The sequence below is a fragment of the Salvia splendens genome, chromosome 4, assembly GCF_004379255.2.
Source record: "Salvia splendens isolate huo1 chromosome 4, SspV2, whole genome shotgun sequence".
NCBI classification, from domain to species: domain Eukaryota; kingdom Viridiplantae; phylum Streptophyta; class Magnoliopsida; order Lamiales; family Lamiaceae; genus Salvia; species Salvia splendens.
In genome coordinates, this window is record NC_056035.1 from 2,203,368 (window position 1) to 2,228,718 (window position 25,351).

At 36.6% G+C, this 25,351-nt stretch overlaps 4 protein-coding genes across 4 annotated transcripts; 1 reads left to right on the forward strand and 3 right to left on the reverse strand.

Annotated features, from left to right (window-relative positions):
• Nucleotides 1-300: 300 nt before the first annotated feature.
• On the forward strand, nt 301-2,152 carry LOC121800282. Its single transcript, XM_042199857.1, has 3 exons — nt 301-529; nt 1,018-1,586; nt 1,846-2,152. The coding sequence occupies exons 1-2, from the start codon at nt 322-324 to the stop codon at nt 1,560-1,562; spliced, it is 753 nt and encodes a 250-aa protein (XP_042055791.1). The 5' UTR covers nt 301-321; the 3' UTR covers nt 1,563-1,586; nt 1,846-2,152.
• Nucleotides 2,153-8,663: 6,511 nt separating this feature from the next.
• Nucleotides 8,664-10,625, reverse strand: LOC121797851. The gene is made up of 3 exons (XM_042196605.1): nt 9,968-10,625; nt 9,215-9,286; nt 8,664-8,890 (listed from the first exon to the last, which is right to left on the reverse strand). The coding sequence occupies exons 1-3, from the start codon at nt 10,568-10,570 to the stop codon at nt 8,873-8,875; spliced, it is 693 nt and encodes a 230-aa protein (XP_042052539.1). The 5' UTR covers nt 10,571-10,625; the 3' UTR covers nt 8,664-8,872.
• A 496-nt stretch (nt 10,626-11,121) lies between these two features.
• LOC121797850 (protein ROLLING AND ERECT LEAF 2-like) lies at nt 11,122-14,722 on the reverse strand. Its single transcript, XM_042196604.1, has 4 exons — nt 13,543-14,722; nt 13,212-13,387; nt 12,359-12,582; nt 11,122-12,157 (listed from the first exon to the last, which is right to left on the reverse strand). The coding sequence occupies exons 1-4, from the start codon at nt 14,534-14,536 to the stop codon at nt 11,365-11,367; spliced, it is 2,187 nt and encodes a 728-aa protein (XP_042052538.1). The 5' UTR covers nt 14,537-14,722; the 3' UTR covers nt 11,122-11,364.
• Nucleotides 14,723-16,869: 2,147 nt separating this feature from the next.
• LOC121801239 lies at nt 16,870-19,946 on the reverse strand. The gene is made up of 6 exons (XM_042200689.1): nt 19,599-19,946; nt 19,380-19,512; nt 18,591-18,694; nt 18,196-18,340; nt 17,965-18,105; nt 16,870-17,865 (listed from the first exon to the last, which is right to left on the reverse strand). The coding sequence occupies exons 1-6, from the start codon at nt 19,637-19,639 to the stop codon at nt 17,080-17,082; spliced, it is 1,350 nt and encodes a 449-aa protein (XP_042056623.1). The 5' UTR covers nt 19,640-19,946; the 3' UTR covers nt 16,870-17,079.
• Nucleotides 19,947-25,351: the final 5,405 nt, after the last annotated feature.

The following is a 25,351-nucleotide window of genomic DNA, read 5'->3' on the forward strand; positions in this document are numbered from 1 at the left end:
ATAGATGAAACATGGGTTTCAAGATGAGTTTTCATCATATCATACCTACGAAATATTTTTAGTATTTTTATAATTATTTTCTCTTCTTATTTCCTTTATAACTTCAAAATCATTTAAAATGACTATACTACCTTAATGTATTACCGAATTACGTTCAAATATTTATAAATAATAATCCAACTTCACAAATAAGTTTAGAAAAAAATAATAAACAATTTAAAATATTTAATTATTGCATCGCTGAACCAATATAAAAGCCATCGATTTAATTTCATTGCTTACGTGAACCAATATCGATTTGCAGAGCTCAAACAGAGAGAGATGGAGACGGAGAGACAGGCGAGGAGGGAGAAGATAAAATCACGAGAGATGGATCGCATGGCGTTGATAACGGGTCGGATCTCCAATCTAGGCCCAAGCATATCCAAATCAACTTCATTTTCTGATATTCGCACAAATGATTTGCCCAAGCACTCGCGCTCCTCATCGGAACCTTCACCGCCCTATTTGATCCTCGATCGCGCACACGGTGAGTGCGATCAATTCTCAATTTTAGGTTTTCTGTATCAATTCCTGTTATGCTTCGATTTTGTTTGATTTCGTCGCGATTTGCATGGGTGAAGATCAATAGGCTCTGTTTTGTGTTTCCTCTACAAATTGCGTTTGTGATATGGTGATCTGAAATTCACGTGAGATCGATTGAGTATTTGAAAAAAATCATAAATGAAGTGCAATATGCGGAAATGATGCATGTCCTAGTAGATTAATGTTTATCAATACGTTCTATTTTATGTTTCTTCACCAGATTTTGTTTGTTATATGGCGATCTGTAATTCTGTGAGATCGATCGAGCATTTGAAAAATCATAACATGTCGTAGTAGATTTACCTGTACTGCTTCTCAAATCACTCAAATGTGCGATTTAAATGGCACAATTGTAGCATTGAATGATTGATTTGAGTCTCACAAACTGTTGAATGAATGACTGAAACTGAGTGTTTCCAATTGTTCTTCAAGGTGAAGATGATGATGATGTGCCAAACACATACAATGATGAGGATTTCTCGAAACAAAACACAGCTGCATCCTTTCGTAACAGAAGAAATAGATCATCATCAGTGCTGGTCGCCACACCCAAAGCAAAGCTTCCCAGGAAGCCAGTCGAGTATCATCTCATCTCGATCACACGAAAAGACATAAACCACAGCATCATATCCTCGGAGAAGACGCGCTTGTTCTGCTCCTTGGTGATAGCACTCCTCGTGCTCCTGTCTCACATTGACCCCATATTCATAGTAGTGAAGTCGGAGAGCCTCATTGCCTCTAGGCCTCTGTACGCAGTGCTGCTGAGTGATCTGTTGATTGCAGCCGCCACATTGGCGCTTCTCTCATTCCGGAGGGCGGCCGAGCAAAAGGTGGAATTCGAGAAAGATGTGAATTGGGATGGAGCTGTGAAAGTGTTGGAATGGGGGATTATCTTGCATCAGACAGTCCGTGCAATCTTCATAGACTGCAGCTTGTATTTGGCTATTGTTATATGCGGCCTCTCTCTCATGCATTGATTTTGGGATTTCTCATCTCATCAAGTAAGTTCACTCTTTCCTTGTTTATATATATTCAAAACTTTGATACCTTTTCAATAAATTACACGATTATCACAATAAAGCAATGGTATGTATTTATCTAATCCAATTGATTGCGGATAGCAAAGAAATCAGTGAAAGTATACAAAAAAGACCATTCTTTTCTGTTATATTAGTATTTTCTATAATAAGATTAGTATCTGAATTAGTTAGTGATCCTGACTTAGTGAGTCCTCCTTCTGTGATGATCTGATTGCACTAGTTCTACATTTTGTCAACGTGGGTTTGAGGAGAAAAGGGGTCGTCGAGTACACATAGAGAAGCAAGGATATCTACTGCATGTGAAGTGCACCTCCCCTCTCCCCTTCTTCAACGCGGATTAATATTGATCAAAGATAGGGTTCAGGGTTTAGCGTAAAGAAATATTTGATAGAAGATAGAAAAGATTCATTTTGTATCATATCTAAGGGGTTCCTCACTTCGGGTAAACAAGCAATGCAACATGATCTTTATCAAATGGAATGCAATCTTTTCTCATCCGTGTCAATATCCCACCAGAGTGACTTCGGTCCAAGAAGATAGGGGCAAGGTTATTTTTTGCTTACTCCTTCTGTTCCATATAAATATATGCATTCAAAATAGTATGAAAATTAATGCATAATTGGTAAAGTCATATTGGTGGATAGTGAGACTTACATATTATTAGTGTTTAATGAGTTGTAAATTTGTAATGGTAGGTCATAGTGGTATTAGTTGTAAATAAATTAATGCATATGAGTATTGAGTTAGTGACAACTTTCTATGATAAAAATGTTCATATTTTTATGGGACAAACTAAAATAAAAAGAGCACATATTTTTTAGCATAGCACGGAGGGAGCATATAAATTTTACACTATTAGTTTGTTAATACTCCTACTAGGAGTACAATACTGGGAATATTTGTTGCTATTTAATGTCCATATTATGAGGTTTAGCCATTCTCTCAGCATCCGCAATAGTGCGGATGTCCCTGCGGACATTCCACTGCACAATGACGAACATCTCGACGGACATCCACAATAAAAAAAATTCATAAATTCACCAAATTAAACAATTTACGGAATTAAAATTTCGACAAGAATACGGACGGAGAAAGTGCAATGATAATTTTATTAAATAAAAAAAATAAAAAAGTACAGTTCAACAACAAAAAAATCAAAACAAATTACATTAAAAAATCAACGCCCATACTGTGTTGGTTGCCGTTGCCGATGAAACTGACGGCCGAACCAACGCCCATACACTGCTCGTTGAAAAGGGGCGACGACTGGAGGACGTTGATGTCGTTGCCAGTAGTCAGCTACAACTTCGATGATTATCGTGAGATTTTTGCCTTTGAAGCCGGTAGTGTACACCCCTTTCCAGGCGACGGGGCAGTTCTTCCATTCCCAATGCATACAATCTATGCTGCCCTATATTCTCGGAAACTCGTGCTGACTCCCGTGCATATCCATCAGAGCCTGGCAGTCCTCGGGGGTAGGCTTCCGAAGATACCTATCCTCGAATATCTCCCTAACGCTCTCACAAAAATACTGCAGACTCCCGTGCTGACTCCCGTGCATATCCATCAGAGCCTGGCAGTTGACTCTCCGATGTGGAGGTATTCGTCGAACATGTCGGTCGCGCCTCCGTATGTCAACTACCTGATTGCGGCAGTGCACTTTTGTATGGGCGTGTGACCGGGTTTACCAACCGCATCCTCCCTGATCCTGAAATACTCGTATCGATTCTCTAAAGCGCTCACGATACGCATAAATAGCGGACGATGCATCATAAAACGTCACCGGAACATGTTATCCCCATACCGCGGCTCCGGAGCGAAGTAGTCCTCATACAATCGACGGTGTGCAGCGATGTGGTCTCGGGGTACTATAGCTCGACGATGGATGGAGCGAGGTACCGCCGGCTGCTGCTGCTGCAAGACCGCTTGTATCAGGCGATTTATCTCCCGAGACGTATAGGCCTGCACCGCTTCGTTAATTTGTCGGCGTACGTCATCAGCATCCCGACAACTACCACTAGCCATTTTGGATAATATACCGTTAGAAACGTAGAGAGAGAGAAACTCGTTAAAACAAGTGGTGCGAATGAAATGAAGTTCAACGAGCCGTATATATAGAGTTTTTTTTAAAATTCAAAATTCGGGACGTCCGTCGGGGCACCGCAATGGCGGACGTCCCGACGGACGTCGTCGGAAGGCCGCGGATACCCCACATCTGCGGCGGACGTCCGCATCCGTCGATCCGGCGGACTTCCGACTGGACATCCGCCATTGCTGATGCTCTTATGATGATATCATTATTGATTTGAGACTAGTCGATTTGATTTGACATAAATTCTTTCGTGTCTAAAAATTGTAGTTTGGGCCCTCTAGTTTGTGGCGCACTAATTTCACTCACTAATTTTCCTCCACATTTTCTTGGATTTGGCCTATTTGGGCCCTAATTCTCCTATTTGATGCACAAAATTGTCGTTCCAATCCTTACTCTAGCCCATAGGTGGTAATCAGTGCATCCTTTTTAGATCACACTCCCACCGTCCGCGATTAATCGTCTTTCTTTGATTCGGCTCTGATTTTTTAAAAATATAAAAAAAAATTGAAATCTGGTGGAAAAAGTTAGTAGAATATAAATTATAAAATGTGGATGTGAGTTTTATTTATAAAAGTACGTAAAAAGTAATTGAAACGGTTATAAGATAAACTGTTGAACACCAACTGTGGATTAGAATATTTCAACTCATAATTTATTCGAATTATACAGGAAATTAGGGGTGAAAATTTGTCTAAACTCATTAAGAGGATCAAATTTGGTGGGCTGAGCCAAAATTAGTGTTTGATCACAATGTTTTGAGACGTTTTTTTTTACATCATTACAGTTAGTTGAGAGTGGATGAAAATATCTAGCAAGAATCAAGGAATTATATAAACTGCAAATCTGTTGAACATTAAATCTCACAGAATATGCAACTAATTCCCTCTCTTGGTTTTTGGACAATGACACACCAGTGGTACTTGATAAAGACACTGACAGAGTGACAGGAAACATAGTCTTGATTAATTTTAAATATGATCTGTGATTATATAAATGCCAGATATACGGGTGAATATTACTATTTGAAACAAAATTTATACCGATATGCATAGCATTCATCTACCCTCATAGTTGGTTGGAAACTTCCAACCCAAAAAGTAGGTGAAGAATTTAAAGTTATAAAGTGGTGGAATGTGCGAAATCACGATTCGCTATCAGAAATTAATCTAAAAGGTATTGGTGAAATTCAAACTCGTGATCTTTGACCATGATTCATCCTTAGAATGGTTGATGTTCATATAAATATAATTACAATTTAGTGCATTTGATCATTCTAATGATATTTTTGAGTGGATGAAATAGAATTGAGAGGCTATGTATAGACATTAAAAATGGAGGGGCCAATTAGAATGTAGGCCGACCTAATTTTTTTGCAAATTTTAACACTAAGCTAAAAACTTTATTCCAAGCAGAATATAAGAATAATATTTTGGTAATGGTAGGATGTCCCAAAAGGATATTTTAGGGCAATGACATTATAATATAACAATAACATAATGTTGTAAGGATATTCCAATATATGTTATACAGTAATGTTGAATTAATTCATTTTTATCCTAATTTGTTTAATGGGATTAAAAGTTTTGGAAAGAAGAAATGAAATTTTCAATACAGTATAAGACAACTTGGTTTAATATAGTACTATATTATTAGTGATAATTTATGAATCTTCTCATTTTCTTGAGTCCGATTTATGAATCTTCTCATTTTCTTGAGTCCCACATGGATAGTATTAATTAAGATGTAGACAAAAATAGAAATATATTTAGGGATATATACACATTTATGGTTTTTTTTTCCTTCGTTACTATCCAACGTAGTAAAATTAATTAGACTCGAGAAAGAAAAAATCTGGATTAAGGTGGCATTACATTTACATCCCATAATTTCCTTAATATGGATATGTGTGTGTTCAAAATCACAAATTTTATATTATTGGCTCAAATAAAAACTAAAACACAATAGAAATGTAGATACAAACTTGCATTCAAGATTAAAGACTGGCAACAGCTTACAAATTAAAAACTCAAATTTTCATGATTCTCAATCACTAAAAAGAATTAACTAGATTCCATGTGGTATTAAAAACTTCACCAAATCCCAACAAAATAAACTAAAGTTTGAATTGGAATATCATTAGACAACGAACCAACTTATTCAAATTCTCCTGTGGAATAACCAACTTATTATTTAATTCAACAAAAGGGTATCCAATGAGAATAATTATGCAAATTTTCCATTTTATTAATCCGGTTTAAGCAAAAGATTAGTCAATCGTTGCATCAGATTTTGCAGATCGATCCCTCTGAAATTTAGGCCTTACTAATATATTATATACATGACATATCATTTCAAACAAAAATAAAATTTGTTTAAGATTCTCCTACTTATTTTATTATTAGTATTTAATATAGTTTCCTCAATCGTTTTGATGGAAAATAACTACTAATATATGTTGGTAAAACACCTTTGCTCCACCTAATAGTTCGGGATAAATGAGAACCATTATTTATATTTTTAAAAAGAAGAAATAACTATTAATATGAGCAATATTTAACAATCTTATAATTGAGTTTTAATTAATACGGATAGCTGTGACAACCATCTCTTTTATCTTATTTTAGAGTGTGTATAAAATTTAGTCAACTCTAAAGCATGCCACTCTAGTTAAAATAATTAAAAAAAAACACATTCTTCTTCTGAAGTAAAAAAAAATGCAAAATCCCAATCTCTGAAATTACAATTCACTGTTAAAAATTCTCCACATCCACATTAATCAAAATTAATTTTCATGATTCATTTTAAACCTCACTTATCTAAAAGTTTTATATCCAGAAAATGATTGTAAAAAGGTTTCAACATTGCATCAACACCAACACAATCATAAAAACTAATTCCAATTAATAATCAAGAAATACAAAACATTGTAAACAAAGATCAAAATTGCCAAGATCTCTCATTCATCTTTATAGTTACATCAAAAGCAGCATGAAACCATGCTGCTACTAACTATTGTAAAAAACAAAAAAAATATAAGAAAATATGGTTCCAATATTTTTTTTTTCTTGAACAAAAAACATGATTAAAACTAAACCATGATTCCAGGGTTATCAAAGATTCTAGATGGAACAGCAAAACGAGCCGAGAAGGATCTAGAAAGATCGTTGGGATCGTCCCAAAGAGGGCCTTGATCAAAGTTTTTGGAGTAAGAATGTGGATCATAAGTGAACCTTGTTGAGTTAGAACAATGGAAGATTCTCTTCTTCTCTTTCTTGAACTTCATCCAAATCTGTCTCCAAATGGGAGCTTTTGATCTTCTTACAGGAGGCTCAGACGACGCGAACCGGTCGTATCTCAGGCTCGACTGGCTTCTGGGCCAGCAGGCATTCTCTTGGCTTGCCCACTCTTCATCCATTCTTGAATAGTGTGTGTGTGTGTGTTTTGTGGGGGAGAAGAATATGTAACAGTTGGGAGTGGGGAATAAATATATATAGAAGACTATATAGTGTGAAGATAGGAATGTGCCCTTTTTCTTGTTTGTCTATATAAAGGATAGGGTGATGCTTTTTAGCCATAATTTGGCTTTTCATACTTTCGAGTCAATTAAAAATTAATTCATTTGGTGATGCTATTCAACTATATTTAATTGGATTTTTATACTTTCGATTCAAATAAAAATCGATTCGTTTGTTGTAAGTAATAGAGTTAAACATGTAATTCATCTAAATTTCATTATTTTTCTTATGAGTACTATACTCTACACTGGAATCAAATCATATCTATCTAGAATAAGTAGAAATATTAAATAAGACCATTAATTTAATATATTTTTGTTATTAAAATTTGAAAAAAATATTCTTTTATGGCCAGTTATATTGTAGCTGCATAGAGAGATCTTTGGCATTCAATAAATCTTATGTTTATTAGTTTATATGTCAAAACTTAGACAACTAATCTAGATAAGTGATGCTTCTCATGTCTCAAAAGTTAGCTTTGAGCATGACCAATTTTTTTTTTTTGAGTGATTCTATGATTAAAACATGTGTGCAATTAAGGAGAAGAAAAATATTTGCTTTTATGTGTATCATATCTTCAATTTTCTATATAAATAGGTTGTTGTTAATAAATATAGGCAAATAGCAAAGTGCTCAATTTGTGTGAAAAAAGTTAACAGGATTTTCAGGTGAACAAAGGGAGAAAATATTACCATTACTTGTCATGAATTGTTGTAATGAATAGGAGTAATAGTTTGTCTGTGTACTTATATTCTTATTGCCTGTGTGAATTCAGATGTATCTACATTTTTTATATGCAAATAACAGAGTAATTTAAAATTGCATTTTGCACTAAAAAATTACAGAAACATTTAGTTGACTTGATGTGATTTTACTCGAGTTCTTGATTGACTCAGTGTGTGGACAACTCATCTCATTTATGCGCTGGAAAATTTGCTGTGTATCATTTATTTCCAAAGTTGACTCGTTTATTGGGATATAAAAATTTATCCATACTGCTTCAAAATTAGCATGTATACATACAAGTGACCTGGTTGGATAAAGACAAATTAATAAGTATTACTCCTATGTATATATAATAATAAGAATTACAGTAATAATAATAATAATAATAATAATAATAATAATAATAATAATAATAATAATAAATAACAATAGTTTTACTTATATGCCTTATTATCTTCATATCTTTCTGTTATTTCCTTACCATGTCATTAAGGTTTGTCAATTACTCCCGATGCCAATAATTTGATTTTCTTGAAATATTGCATACCCTCAGCATAAAATCCCACAATATTCAAACTATTTCTCATTTAAAACTATAAGAAAAGCCAAGAATTCCCAATCCCATTATGCTGTACATTCTTGAGGCCCAAAATACCTAAAAAAGGTTTCCCCATTTGCTTCTGATATTCAAATTCTGCACAAACGTTAAAGCAAAGAAATGGTAACTTTCACTCCAAGCTAATGAGCAGAATGGAGATTACTGGATGCATCTGTTTATGGTTCATTTCATGATACAAATATGAATGATACAATACAAGTATGAATAATGAGTGTAAACATATATTTTCATCAGGGTATATATATAACTGCACAAAGACCTGTGGTGGATTCTATCTGTTCCCAGATTCCGTAAACTATCTCACTTCCGCCACCTGTTCAACATTTTTGAGGATTAGAAATCTCTGAACAGATTATGTTCCAAATTCTTTGAGGGTTATCTTATCTGCTATCCCTATTCCCTGTGTCCGCGACTAACCATTACTGCGATTAATATTTTCTTTATAGGAGGTTTAAGAGGATGGAATCTCACTCAAAGGGCTTTCTTTAATACATTAACATCCTTGGATTGAGTTTACTACTATCATTATTCATCAAAATAGTTGGAAGCATTAGAGCTTCACTCGAAAATACTCCATTACCAAACATGCAAATCTGCTTCGGTTTATAAGAGAGCAAGATCTCAAGGAAAAGCTTACCTCAGGGTAGCAACTTTGACGAGCAACTGTTTGGTTCCGTGTATTTACAAGAACTTCACATTGTATTTTTGCCTGCAACAGATACCGAGGAAGATGGTAAGCATGCTACAATCAGCTACCTGTAACTGTAAGACACACACACACAATCAAAGCTAAGGCTTCTTATGAATCGATCAATACAAGTAAACCTTCAAATCCCATATTATAAGTTTCTTTGTTTATGTTATTCCAATTTTTTGTTGGCAACGGTACAGAGGAAGATGGTAAGCATATCTAATCATGTAGTATAACAATATTCCTCTTTTGAGATAATCAAGACCATTCTACAATCAGCTACTTGTAAGTTGTAACTGTAAGACACACACACACACACCTTTATTTGAATTAATCAAAACAATTAAACCTCCAAATCTAGTGTCTCTGTTCCTTTGTTTATACTATTACATTTTTCAATCTTCTTAGCAAAATTGAATTTATCACTGGTCAGTAGTTCTGTATCCAGGTGTTACTAAAATTACCGAAGCATTTATCTTCAAACTACACTCATTCTATCACATGACATTGTATGCACAAATTCGTATTTGCCTAACTTTTTGATATTCGAAGATTGACGCTTTAGCATTTTCGAGAATTGCTTTGATGTGCTAATGAAACTCAAAATTCTTATCGAAACAAACCTCAATTGGTCAACAAACGCAGTGATTAATGTGCAATTTGAAGTTAATTGATTAAAGTAGCACAAGTATGATTTACCTCGAGAGGCAGGTCAAAGAAGAAAACTCCGAGGCGACCGCTGATATCCGACGTCGTATCAAAGACAACCGCGCCTCTCGCCAAATCCTCAAGCAACAAAACCACGTCCGTCAGAATCTCCACGCCATCGAGCCGGAGCGTGGCGTTCACGTACGTGGTCTCACGCGCCTTCACGGATCCGCGATCCGACGTCACGTATCCGAGCTGCTTCCCCCTGTACCCGATCGCAACGACCAGCGAATCGTAATCCAACGAGTACATATCCCGATTCTGAATCTTAACCGTCAGGTCTAGGGTCGCATCGAGCGACACTGCGGGGCTGGTGTGGAACTTGAGGCGATCGAGGCGGAACCGGACGACGGAGAGCCCGGGGTCGGACGGCCAGAGGAGGTAGGCGGCGGCGACGAGGAAGAGGAGGAAGATTGCGAGGCAGAAGATGCACCGCCGGCATGCGTTGCGGAGGAGGCGGGGGCGGTTAGGCGGAGGATATTGGGGGAGAACGACGACGTATTGCGTCGATTGCGGCTGCGGAGCTAAGAGGTCGTCGGCGAGGAGAGGCTGCTGCTGAAGCGACGCCGCAGCAGAGTGCTTCTTCGCCGTCATGATTGTGTGTGTTCTATACACACACAAATGGAGACATTACACACACATATAACGTATATAAAATATCAGCGTAAGATGAAGAAGAAATAGGTGATGAGTGGGGTCCACAAGGGTGTTCTGTACGGTTCTGTTCGATCGGTGCGGTTCCGTGAAGTGTTGAATGCGTGTACATATTGTCGCGTTTAGACTGTGGAGCCAATCATTGGCGGCGCTAATCCTTCAGTAACACGACTTCCGACATTTCTTCAATTACTAAAATTAGCGTTTAGAGCATTGATTTTTACATTAATAAACTTAATAATGTCAGCTAAAATATTTAAAAATATTAAAATTAAATTTAATATTAACATAAAAATGAAAAAGAATAATGCTATCATGGGTAACATTCTCTTATTCCCCAGTTGAGAGATAGCTTTTTCCAAAATAAAAATGTAATATCTTTTGTTGGACAAATTAAAAATAAAAGCGTAAAAGTGTGACATCCGCTATGGGACGGAGGGAGTACAAATACTTCTCCGTAACAATCGCCAGCTTATTGTAAAACAGAAACAGAGAAAAAACAAATCGGTCATATTATGGTTACACAAAAAAAACAGACACAAGTTCCCATACAGAAAATAAATTAGCATCATCTCACAATCCCATCTCTTGGCTATATACACCCAGGAGTAAAATAAATAGGATGTAACAATTCTTGTCACCATTTCACAACTAAACACATCAAAAGTGGTAAATTATTTGTATAATACATATGGGAAAATTACATGTGCAGAAGGTAAAAAGACGAGTCCTTATTAAGATACCTCATTCTTGCTTCGTGAATGCGCAATGGCCCTCAAATGACTGTACATATCTGAGGAGACAAGAGAAAAATCGGACAGCGCCCTAAAGAGTTCGGGCAAATGGCTCTTCAGACTCATAAGGGATTTATCTCTAACTTGAATACATTGCTTCTGATAAGACTCTTCCGCGTCCTCCAGTTTCTGCTTTGCAGTTTCAACCGCGAGCTGCCTATCAGCAATATGACTCTGATCCATCTGCCTCTCTGGATCCATGTCATCAGCAGATGATCTCTTCTGCATTTGCTTGTTGTACCAACTCTCAAAATCTCGGGTTTTTCTGATGAGTTCCTTTCTGGCTTCTGCACATCTGCTTTTATAGTCGAGCTCCTCCACTTGATACTGCCATATGGCCTTTATAATGGCTGCAAAGTTGTTGATAGTCTGCCTTGCAGGCTCGTCGGGGAGCTTGTCAAGATATTCTTTCCAGGCTTGGAGGAGTGTCTGGATCTGGGGTTTTTGAGGTCGACCAGGTGATGAGACCTTCTCCTTCAAGTTTGTGTCGATTGGAACGAGGTTTAGCTTCAACCAATGGTTGAGTGCTCTGATATATTCTTTTTGCTGGCCCATGAGTTCACTGAAATTTGTGAACCATTCCTGAACCACACCGCCTAGCTGGCGTGTGCGCTCATGGTGGTGTTCGGTTGTTTCTTTTGGAGCTTGGGAGATGTCGAGATACTTCAATGCTTGAACAATCTTGGATTGGTTCTCATTGTGTATTCTGATCGTCTCCCACATAATAGCCATTCTGCAAAAACAATTCACATAGTCAAATCTCAAGTTAGAAAAAGGAACGTCGAACAGTCACACAGAAAACACAGTTTTTTATGAGAGAATTTAGAATTAACCTATCAAAGTCATATACTCCATACAAGAACAATTTCAAGAATTCACTCACAATAAATGAGCATGGACGGAAAGAGATTGTTAGAAAAGCTAGAGAACTCACGCATCAACAAGGGAAACGAGTTTTGGATAGAGTTGTTCGTCACGCAGACGATTAATTTCAGAAACAGTGGAATCCATGGACTGCATGTCGACTATATATCTCGTATGCAGATGGCTAACTGCTGCTTTCATTCTCTCCAACGCATCTGTGTTTGAGCTGCGTTTCTTCAACTTGTTCAATGAGGCCACCTTCTTTTGATATTCAAGTTTCATCAGTTCTCCTGCCTGTTAATCACCAAACAAAAGAACAACATAACATTTCAGATTACATTAAACTTAAAAAAAGAAAAATAGTATTCTGCTAATTTCTATCTGTCTACAGGAATGCAACAACCAAATTCTTTTACATATCACTGCAGTTGCATTAAAATTTTTAATGTGCGGAAGTCACAACTGTAAGTTTAATTCCATTGATAAGAAAACAAGGCCATGCTACACAACTGCTACTGCATCTTAGTGTCTAAACGAACAACTTCCGAAATCAGCTGAACAACCATAAGATTGCCATTGACTCATGACCACTTGAAGATAAAAGGCAACAACACCAACAAAATTGTCAAAAGCCATGATACAGCCAGTTTTATTTTTTGAACAACTATATCAACTTGCTGATAACTATAGAAGTTGATCTACCTTTAAAAGGCTTAATAAACCTAGGACTGAATACCTAAAGACCAACTTCAAGAGAAACCAGTTGAAGTCAGCATTGGTAACCAGAAAAAAAAAATGAAACATAATTTCGGCCAGCATAGGAAAAACGGATACTGTTTTTTGTAGAAACAAAATCAACAAACTTTATACTATATACCTTCAAAATGACGAAAATTAGTTGCAAGATGGAAGCATGATGATACCTTCACTTCATCATAGAGCTTTTTTTCCCACGCCAGCATCTTGTCCAACACTGTTGCATGAGTTTCATGCTCCTCCAAATCAAAGTCATCTACCCCATCATCAGCATTAGCCAAACCTCTAAAGGACCGATTCCAAGTAATGACGCGCATCACTCTTTCTGAATGATTAATATTCCCTACCAAAGAAGAAACAAATACTTAATACTTGCTTAAATAATTTTGGGCTCTCACAACCAAAACACAACTGCTAAGTGAGAAAGCATTCATCGCTATATTCTCTTGCTTCATTAATATGCATGAACTTTCCTTGTACCAAAACCACTCAATTTACCTCTTTTATCAGCAAAATTTGAGTGATAATGCAAGCGGGTAGCCTCAAGCATCCGAGAAACATCATGTGCGCTTTCTGAAGCCTTAAGAAAACAATCATCAAGCTCGACAAATATCTGCGCAAGACTCACATTAGCCACACTCTTCTTCTTCCCCTCAGCCGGAAGAACAGCTTGTTTCGCTCTCTTCCCAGCCATAGCAGCTGCCATTGCAGCTTCTGGTGGAGGTGGCTGCGGAGGAAGCTCACTCGCCATCTCCTTCGCCTCTGCTTTAGCAGCCTTAGCCTTCGCCTCCATTTCTTTTCTCCTCGCACTTTCTGCAAGCATCTTCCGTTCCATCTCCTCTCTCTCAGCACTATTCTCCTCCACATCAGCTAATGTCGGCCCCGGAATATTGTCAGTTTCGAAAAAGTAATCCCAAGACAAAGAATTCGGTGGTGGAGGAGGCAGCCGTTGATCATTCTTCCGCTGCTGATGCAAAACCTCTTCTTCTACAGCCTCAGCAGGTGAGATCCCACCCCGACCCGCGCTTTTGCTACTCTTACTCCGCCGTTTCAAGCTATGGCTACTCTCCAATTCATCATCCTCTTCGTTTTCTTCCTCAATTATAGGATCAGCGTGATTATTCACAGGTCCGGGGATCACGAATTCCGGCATGGTAGCGGCGCGCTGGAGAGGCGATGTGTTAGGGAATTCCGGCGGTGGGGGCGGCGGGGCGAAATTCTCGAAGCGAGGAGGAGGAGGAGGCGGAGCGGCACTCCCGATCACGGTGGATGGGGACGCGGAAGCGGCGGCGCCGGGGGTGGAGGGGTAGATGACCTCTCCCTGGGCGAAGTCGCTGAGGGCGGCGCCGGTGTTCTTCAAGGACATGGCGTGGGCGGAGTGCGCGGCGGCGAATTTGTTCCTCGCCGTGACGGCGCGCTCCATGTGCTGCCTGCGCTCCTTGCATCGGTTGACCGTCTCCTCGTTCTCGATCTTCGACTGCGTGCAGCCCATCGCTATGGTCGGCGATTCGAATTGCCGCCGCAGAATTCCACACAGTGACGCAGAGAAAGCACTGGATTGTGTAAAAAGGCTGAAATTGGGGGAGGACAGGAAATTGAGGGTTTTATCGATACATATCAACTCTCTTTGCGCTTTTTCCCCCTTTTTTATCAGTTGAACGAATCAAAATTGGGAAAACAGTGATGTTGAAGCAATCCATGTGATGACACTAGTTTGATTACGAGAGCAAGGGGAGCAGGAAACGACGACGTTGGATTATTCACTTTTACCAGAAACGGTGGAAATGTGAAAATGTAGAATATTGGATGCAGTAAAAAAAAGGAAGATTCGTTGCTGTGTGGAATAAAGCAGTAATTTTGTGTTATAGACTTACAAAACGTCTCTTTAGCTAATAATTGGTGAACATTACATAGTGATCGGAGCTCCGGCCGGTGGCGCCTCCGCCGTAGTATTATTCTGTTACGGCGGCGGATAAGAGATTTAGAGGCGCATTGGTGCCAAATAGACGGAGCTAAATATTTCACACTTAACTAAAGCTTTTTTTTCAGAAATGGATTAATTTGTTTATAAATAAATAAAAATCAAAATTTGATTTTTAACGAACTCTATTAACGAAATCTAATGTAAATACGAATGTATGTGTGTGTCTCTTGTGCATTTTGTTGGGCCTCGTACTGAAATTTAAGTTGTGAGTTTTAGGTCTTTTTTTAAAATTAACAATGAAAAAAAAATATACTAGTACTATTATCAATGTCAATGTTGTCTAATAAAAAAATCCAATCACTTACGTAGTTAAGCCGACCTTTTAATTATTTATCACAATTAATGAAAATAAAGTCATTAAATGAAGTGGGTCCAAATCCATTTGACTTAGTAAAATTTTTTAGGCACGTTATAAAATACAATCTTAATAAGGTTAAAAACATGTTAGTACAAGATTTTACCTGAAACATTTATGTAAACTGCACATATTTTTTAATTTTGCTACATTAGTTCTTTTAAGTTCGAAAACATTTCTTGGTTACTATTTGATCAAGTTGTGCTTCAGTTAACAAATTAACTGTAATTTTCTGTTAAAATGATAAAAACAAAACGGTCTTCCAGTGATAAACAACTTAGTTGTTAATTATTCACAATCATACAAAACGACAAAATATTAAATTACGAAAAGATAGGGAAGTATTAAGCATGTTAAACTTATCTAAATAAAAAATTGCATAGTATTAAAACAACTATTCTCAATTAAATAATTACACCTAACCACATTAAATAATCTTCACTATCCCTTCTATTTCTTTTAGTTTAATGTTTTTTTTCCTTTTCTTCGACAAAATGATATTGCTAATTCGATTAAATAGTAGTAGTATAGTACCCTCGCTGTCCCTCTCCATAAGATCCTTTTATTTAGTAATACAAAATTTTAGATGTAATTGTTAAATAAAATAAAATAGAAAAAATAATGTAATTAAATATTTTAATAAGGAATAAAGAAAGATAATTTATTTAAAAAATATAAAGTGACCATCTTAGTTTAGAATGAGATAAACATAAATGATACCGTAAGTATCACTTTAAAGAGGATGAAGGGAGTAAATCTTTTATATTAAATTTAAGTGTAAGAATTATTTTTAATCATAAGATTGAGTGATAAACAAAAATGATAAGTATAATTTTAAAGAGGATGAAGGGAGTAAATCTTTTATATTAATTTTAAGTGTAAGAATTATTTTTAATCATAAGATTGAGTGATAAACAAAAATGATAAGTATCATTTTAAAGAGGACGAAGGGAATAAATCTTTTATATTAATTTCAAGTGTTAAGAATTATTTTTAATCATAAGAGTGAGTTTTAAATCGCATTCGCAAAGTGAATGATATGCATAGTTGATAAAGTAGGACAGAGATCAAAAGAAAAAATTATTGAAATATTGTTAATAGAAAATGAGCTTAATCTTATTGGAAAAAAAACTTACAATAGAGTCTATCAATCTATCATTATGGGATAGATGAGTATTTTTTTCTCTCTTTCATTTTCTATTCTTTTCTTATTCTAATGAAACAACTTCGTATTGAGAGCATCTACAATAGAGGCGGACATCCCGGCAAAGAAACCCAAAGACATCCCAAAAACAACTCCTGTCACGTCATAAGGACATTTCACTGCACAATAGTAGACAAACACTAGGACATCCCAAATTCACAAATAAAGAATTAAAAATTCGTACGAATTATTGATAAATAAACTTCACATTCAATGACCTCAATACATTTATATTTTATTACTCCATAAAGCTAATAGATAACAATAAATTCACATCGCTAATACTAAAAGATGTTAGATTTGATAGCTTCAAATATTCATAAAGATTATGAATATGAAAGATGCATGAATTTACACTGATAGTACTGCTTCCAACTGATGAGACAATATCATAGTGATGAACAAGGTGAAGAGATATATCACCAACACCTTAATCTTGAAACTATAAAGAATTAAATGAATGCTTCTTCTCACACTATATTATAGTAGGCCTCATTTTCTTCTAAAAGCCTCAAGCCGAGCCATAAACTCGTCATAGTCAGGCATATTTGGATGCACATGAGCATTGCCCGGGTTGCCCGGGTGGAACGAAGCAGCCCGAGAATGCTTCCTAGGATCAGTGTCCACGGGACCCACTGGCTCGACACGAAGAGACGATGCTCTGGTTGGACCATCTTGCCCCTTTAGGTTCTTCTCTTTTCTTGAATCTGTCTGAGGCAGCTTCCCTTCTGGTTTATTCGACCCCTTTTTCCTACTGTAGTGTCTCAGAAGCCGATCCATCATCTTCTCTTCTTCGTCTATTTGGCCGCGACCACCATCAAAGAATCTCAAGATTCTTCGACCTTGGGCTACGTTTTCTTTGTTCACCACTTTCTCCTTCTCATCACCTCCAGGAACCACCTCCTGGTCCGGCAAAGGTTTAGTGTGTTTCGTCCTCACTGATTTAACAATCGGCTTATTACCTCTGAGCACCTCATCGACTGTTGGCTCTGGGGCTGCTTCAACCTTGTCGTCACTGGAATCACTGTCGTCCGAAGAGCTGCTGGCTGCTTTGTTTGGTACGGGTTTGGTGTAAGGAGGACGCTTGAGAGGCTCGTCTTCATCCACTTCCTTGGGAACCTTCCCCACGGGCGTTGCTGCTTTGTTGGTTCTGACAGGGGGACTAAGGCCATTTCTTGCATCAACTGGACTTTCCTTTTTCCCCGCGGGTTTCAACTCTCTTGCACGGCCGTATTCATATCCTGCCCCGGCCTTTGGAGCAGATCCATTCACACGATTCTACAGCATCGTCGAAGATTCACCAACAAGATAGTTAGGCTACAAATACTTAAGATGATGCAGCCAACCTGAGAATAATAGTATTAACTAAGGTTATACCTTAGCATATGGAGACTCATTGAAAAGCTTATTTTCCAGAGCTTTTGCATCCCAATCTAAGCCAGATTCTGCAGCTATTTCGTGCAATAACAGAAGTTTCGCTTCTTTTGATGGAGGATCGGGCTTCAGCTTCTCGGTCAACTAAAACAAAACACACCCAATTTTTACTTTACAGAGTTGAGGAAGACTGTTAAATGTTGAATCAAATACGAAAATGTCATTCGTGATCACCTGTTTGCTGACGTAATAATCCAAGGACTTCCCGTATCTCTCAGAAAACATGGTTCTCAGCTCCCTCAGCTCAGGTAGATCAGCAAATCTCGCTGCAGCAAACATCAACGATGCTGCAGCTTCTCTGCACTCTTCGGGGCATTCCCTGTTCAGAATGAACGTCCATTCAGTTCCAAGGTATGCTTCAATACTTAATATTAGCACACCATATATCATGATTGAAATTCATAGAGTAACGATATCGACTTTCTGCTCATACCAAAATGAAAATATCCAGAAAAACATAGTGCTTATCGAGAATTTTGGTTTCAGAAGCTGAAAATAGTCGCACGAAAACAGCTAGAAGGGAAATCTTAATCAACATCTACAACTGAAGAATATAAAGGTTTCCATACCCCTGTTTGTTCATGGCAGGGAGATTCTTCAAGATATGTTCACAGTACTCGTCTATCAACTGATAACACTGAGACCTGTTCATCTCAGCAAGAAGCCCTTCCGCCTATTCAAACATCGAAAACAGCTCTATCAATCACAACAATGGTGGATCTGAATGTTTAACAAATGCAGAAAAAACATCATGATGTCACATCAGGCTCTCACAAACCAACAACTACTAAGAAATAACATGACCGAACGACAAGTTTAAAGCGACACGGTCCTAATCCTGAATATAACTTACAATTGTGGACAAGTTAACAATGAGCTTTCCACAAGGATGACCTAAAAAAGTGGATAAAAACAACCTCAAAACCAATTACTTGGTTAAAGGTGTTGGGTTGTGTCTGTCAACTCTTGCTGTCTTTCATCATTTTTTTCCAAAATCTCAAACAGAAAAGCATCATTTAATTCCATTATCTAAAGCAATTAATATCCATAGACATATCACCAGCAAAGGATTAGGATACACCAAACTCTTATATTCCTAAAATTAGTCTTAGATCAGAATCACAGCATGAAAATAGCAAATTTTACAGAAAAAAACATCCAAAAACCATTGAGAGGAATGGATCTTTGAGAAATTCATTCAAGATTCTAATTCAAACACAACCATAATCAGAATCACATAATTTTAGAAACAAAATGCCAAAGAGGCTAATTTAGGCAAGAAAATCGTGCATAAACAGAATGTAATTAATGACAAAATTTGGAAATCTGATCAAAGGAAGAAAATCAAAGCTTCTTACCCTGTCAAAGGCGTGAGAATCCATTCCATTTCTAAGCAGATCAGCAACATCATTCCTCAGATATTTCTGCGTTGCATTCCTCTTTTTCGTAATAATCTCGATTCGCGTCCGCGTCAGCTTAATATCCGACTTGCTATATTTCCAAAAACACAAAATCAACCCAAAATTTCAGATCAAAACACACACTCACACACACACATTTATCAAAACTGATCTAACCATTTCGAAAAAAACTTGCTTTTCAACAGCCGGTCAAACATCTTCCTCTCAAAGTGGTACGATCGAAAAGGTTGGGAAGTAATGGTAATTTTTATAAAAGGCGGAAAACTGAAAATTGGGGAGGAATAATGGGAATTGGAGAGGTGGGATGAAAAGAAAAGAAGCTCCTTTTCTCAAAGGAAGCTCAATGGAATAATGAGGGTTGAAGGCAAGATGAGGAATTTGGATTAGGGGTGAAAAGGGAAACGGAAAAAGAGGTTTTTCATGCAACCGAAATGCATTTAGGACACTCAATCGACACAAGGAAGAAGATCAAAATTCGGTAATGGAGTATTTTGGTGCTAAATAGTGTGTATATATATGGTTAGAGGAGAGAGAAAAAGTTGTGAACAGGCTGTCGTGGTTGCTTTAAATCAGCTGCGCCACGAGTGTGGAGGTTTGTAACTGTTTTGCTGTAGATTTCCGATCCGGTCAAATAGAAATATTTTCATGTTTTTTAACATCAAAATTTACATTTAAATGATAATTTTTTTATAATTATTCCATAATAATCAAAATTAAAGACAAATACTACTAATATAGCAATAAAACATTGTTGTTTTTGAGAAAACGACATTATTATATTTTGATTTTGTCTTCTTAATTTCAATTGGGATCTTCGCAAGATGATTGCGAAAATTAAAAAAATTGTACGTAGTAGTTTTAAATATTATAGGATTGATGAGAAGTGAACGAATAATTATGATTTGAAACAAAACCATTCCAACTTCTATTTAAATAAATGAATTTTGGAATATTTTTGGAAGATGCCGATCAAATTAAAATTGAAGTAGATTTCACATGACATACAATTTTGTAAAATATAGTAATATTCGTTTAACAAAATTTATTACTACTATAAAACACAAATATGTGAATTTGTTGGTCTATTTTCTTCAATTGTAGCTCAACATCACTATCGAATTTGTAACAAAGTAGACGTGCTCATACGAACATCCAAAAAGTGATGACGTGACATGATATTTTAATAGAAGTACTTAAAATAGCTAAATAACCATACTTGTAATATATACTACTAGATTACTTTAACTCGATGATAATGTTTGGTGAATATTGAAGTTGAAAATAATAGTATGATCAATATATGTCAGTGCATCTATTTTGTTGCTATTGTAACATTAAATTATAAAATACTTATGTTAGAAAACTAAAACAAATCTTTTAGTAATTAAAATAAAAAAGGCAAGAAATTAAAGAGAGAGGAATAGTGGCGGAGTCAAACGCAGTAGACAAATCTGCAGAAAATCCGTTCTATTCCATGTTCAAAGGAAATTGACATTTGACAGCTTGTTTTTCACTTGTTTTTATGGGATTAAAGAAAGATAGATAAATCATTTTTAAATTGACAACAAATTATTAGACTACTATATATAATACATACTACATTTATAATTGTATGTTACATTTAGTCTTTTTATGAATACTTACATTTATAACAATTCATTTGATATAATTTTTAATCCTACATGTATGTTGGATGGGCCCACCCAAAAAAGGAAAAAAAAACAAAGTGTTGGTTGATTAAATATTTGCATACGGATGCTACTGCATATGGAGAACAACTTACAAGACTAAAATATTTTATCACACAACCATAAATATAAACATATAAAAATAAATGAAAGATAAGTAAAACATAAACAAGCTGAGAAATTCATATGAGAACGTGACTATCCTCTGACAAATTCTATTTTTTCTACTAGTTACTGGATGAATTATTTAAATTCATTGAAATCTAATTTCCTCATCCCAAATAAGTACTACACTTTTAGTGTGACATAATTTTCAATAAAAGCTGATGAATGTTAGATTTAAACTCACAATACCGTGGTCCGTGAAAGGTAATAACCTTGTATTACTATTAAGAAATTATAGATTTGATAATATCTTACTCCATAATGGGAGGGGAACTAGTATATATTTTTGGTGGGAGGGAGTATAATTTGATAGTACTCACAATTTGGATACACTAAAATTTTTGATATGATGCAAAAATATGATACAAGCCTGCAGTAAGAAATACACGGATTAGAAGTCTTTTTGTGTTCGTTTTCTTATCAAATTGACTTGATAAGTACATATAATTTCGGGTTGAGTTTCAGTAGAATTCGAGTAATCCGTTAAAAGTACTCTCTTCATCCCAGAAAATTTGTTCAACTTTCTTTTTCTGCACTCGTTTGGTAAAAATAATAATACTAATAAATAATTAAATTGAAAGATTAATTTTTAAAAGTTGAAATTAGATTATCATTGTCTCATTTTTCAACGTAACCTCCATTTCATGACCTCCATTATTAATACACTATCATCAAGTCATATCTCAATTGTAATATGACTGAATCATTTCTTATCGTTATCATCTAATTGTCGTGATGAATTCGTATTATTACCATTTCGCTCCATATTCGTGTTATTAGAGCATTAACAACGGGGTGCCTTATGCACCGCCACGTCATTATTTTTATTCTACTACCCTCTCACCTGTAATGGGGCGCCCTAAAGAGCGCCCTATGCATTTTCTTTTATTTAAATATTTAAATAATTACAAAAATTGGGAAAAACTTCATTTCATTTATAAAAATTAATACATTACAATACGAATTAAAAAAATACGCAAACTCAGCGACGGCGGTTACGGGCCCACACTTCTTCAATCATGTCGTTCATGAGTTGAGCATGGTCTTGTTGGTTGCGCATTGAGACCTGTCTAGATAGAACCTCATTGAAGCCCGTCAGTAATCCTCTAGAGGTGGGCGCGGTCGCCGTGTCAGACGAGCTAGATGCACCTTCATCATCGTTCCAGTCGGTGATGCTCCCACCTTCATGCTCGACTATCATGTTGTGCATGAATATGCACGCATACATGACATCGGCGATGACTTCCTTGAACCATAGACGAGCCGGCCCTTTCACTATTGCCCATCGTGCTTGGAGCACACCAAATGCCCGCTCGACATCCTTCCGCGCCGCCTCCTGCTTGTGTGTAAATAAAACACTCTTCTCACCAATTGGGCAGCTGATCGTCTTCACAAAAACAGGCCACCGTGGGTATATGCCAGTCGGCCAGCGCAAATATGTGTCCCCGTAGGCCTCCACAATTCCCCTACAAAATCTCTTCAGGCACTCCCGGCCTGTTGTCTCCCCGACGTGGAGGTACTCGTCAAAAATGTCCGCCGTAGTGCCGTAGGCTAACTGACGGAGTGCAGCCGTGCACTCTTGCAACGATGTAAGGCCGGGTCTGCCGACGCCATCTTCCCGATATGTCATGTATTCATCACGTGACTCCAACGTCCGGACAATGCTGAGAAAAAGGTAACGCGGCATTCTAAACCGGCGGCGGAAAATAGTCAGGCCCCACCGTGGTTGCTCGGCAAAATAGTCTGCAACCACACGTTGGTGAGCTGCCGAGTGGTCGCGTCGGACAACCTTCTGACGTCGAATAGGCGTGTGGATCAGCCGCTGCCGCCTCCTCGCGCTGCAGTTCGGCTAAGCATTCTGCCACGGCCTCTTCAACGGCTGCATCTAAGGAATCCCCGGTCGGACTACCTTCCTCCGAGGAACTAGTGGTGTCGTCGTCGTGGTTCATTTTGGTATGTAAGAGAGGTATAAATGTGAGAGATGAGAGAATTGAGAGAGGCGAGATGTTCGTATGAACAAGTGAATGAGAAACGAGGTTTAAATATACAAGATTCAGAAAAAAAATTCAAAAACGCATGCCATCGTCCGTGCCTATCCTCCGCGGAGCCCACAATGGTGCCCTATGGCGCTGACGATGACGCGGACGATGGCCTATCGTCCGCGCTTCTTCCGCGCCCGAAGCTTAGGGCGTGGGCGTAGGGTGTGCCATCATCCATGCACCCACAATGGAGCCATCGGACGCCCCCGAGGATGATGACACGCATCGGGCGTGCCATCGGACGCCCCATTATGGATGCTCTTATTGTGTTATGAAACGACTTAGCTTAGCGCCAGTATGATCCACTTAGATTATTCGGATGACTACTAAAAGGAATCTACTTTGTTTTTTTAGGGCAAATTCAATTAATAGGGAATTTATACATGCTAAGTAACCAAACACGAGTTGCCACGCGGCGCAGCCCTGTGGCTTGCCGGCGAAGGCATAAATTAGTGCATTGCTTTACACAATACAGCTGGGAATATCTCTTTTTCTTCTCGCTCTATAACTCCAATGCTTAGTTGTCAACCTTTTAAAATACTACTGGTATTTTACTCCAACAATAATTCAATAACTGAATGAATAGATTATTCTTCTATTTTGATTTATTTACTCCATTTTTTCACTTTTAATTGGAAACGATTAAGTTTGTAGCTATACCATATTTTTAGATAATAAAAAGCTTACACCATTTGGTATCCATCAAAAGACAAATTACTCTTCAAATTCAATTGTATCGAATGTTATTTTTGGGACATCCTATTTTAATGTATTGAAGCTAGTCTTTCTTTTTCAATTCATTTGAAGTACTTCCATTCAATTTGAAAGGCCAAGAAGATTGTAAGATTTTAAAATTTTCAGTTCTCTTTTTTATACTACTGTAGTATTTTATATGAGAGGGCTTATTGTATTTATGTCAATGTATTGATATAACTAAGTCGATTCTCTTCAAGTTGAATTAGGTAGGTTAATGTTTAGTTAAAACTATTGGTTTGAGGTAGTAAAATAATTAAATGTTAGACGTGTGTTAGACGTGTGAATTGGATTCTTATTTGATTTTATAACTAAATTGATCATTAAGAAGAGAAAGAAGTGGTAACACAAGTGATGTAAAAATCGAACAAATATAAACTAGAAAAAGGTATATAAAATATGAAATGTGTTTATATAAACTACGATGACATATCTACTATCTATATGTGTATTATTAAATGTAATCTACGGGGCAATTGTTTTGATTTAGTCCATTATTTCAATATTAATTAGCATCAAGGAACAAGGAAATTCTTATTAATACCACTTTATTAATATGTACAAACTTTGAAATTGATTTTGCGGATTTTTGTGCATGATAGTTTCAAGAACTAAATTTGGTATTTTACTAAATATAATACTTATATTACGCAATAAATGATCATTTATTCGCTAAACAAAATTGAATTTCGTATACTTGCTATGCAAATTCTGTATCATGTTACAAATTTCACTGCAGAATTTAGTGATATTGTCATATTCTCATTCTATATAGTAATTTAATAATGAATAATATTATGTGCTCAATTCCTGATTGCTATACGCAATAAAACTAAATATGTGATTCCAACATATAAGCATCATGATAATGGGTTAGCTCAATTCCAATTTAGCCCCACTAATTATAAAGTATTCTTATAATCTTATTGAGAGGGTAAAGAAAAAGAAAAAGAAAAAGAAAAAGAAAGAGAAAGAGGGGAATCAAGAATTATTTGTCTATTGATGGCGCCAACTACCCATTACACAATGGAAATGACTTAATATAAAAGATTAAAGACTTTGGGCGAAAAAAGTGCTTAAAAAACCTAGTCTTTATCGACTCCATATGCTATAGAAAAAATATAAACATATATACAATTGGATTTGTGGAATCAATTAAGCACTGAAAAGAAGAGTATAAATTATATTTAAACTTATTAATGGCTAAACACAACTGTATGTTAATAAGAGAAGCTTTCTAATTTTATTTAGAAGAATAATAGTA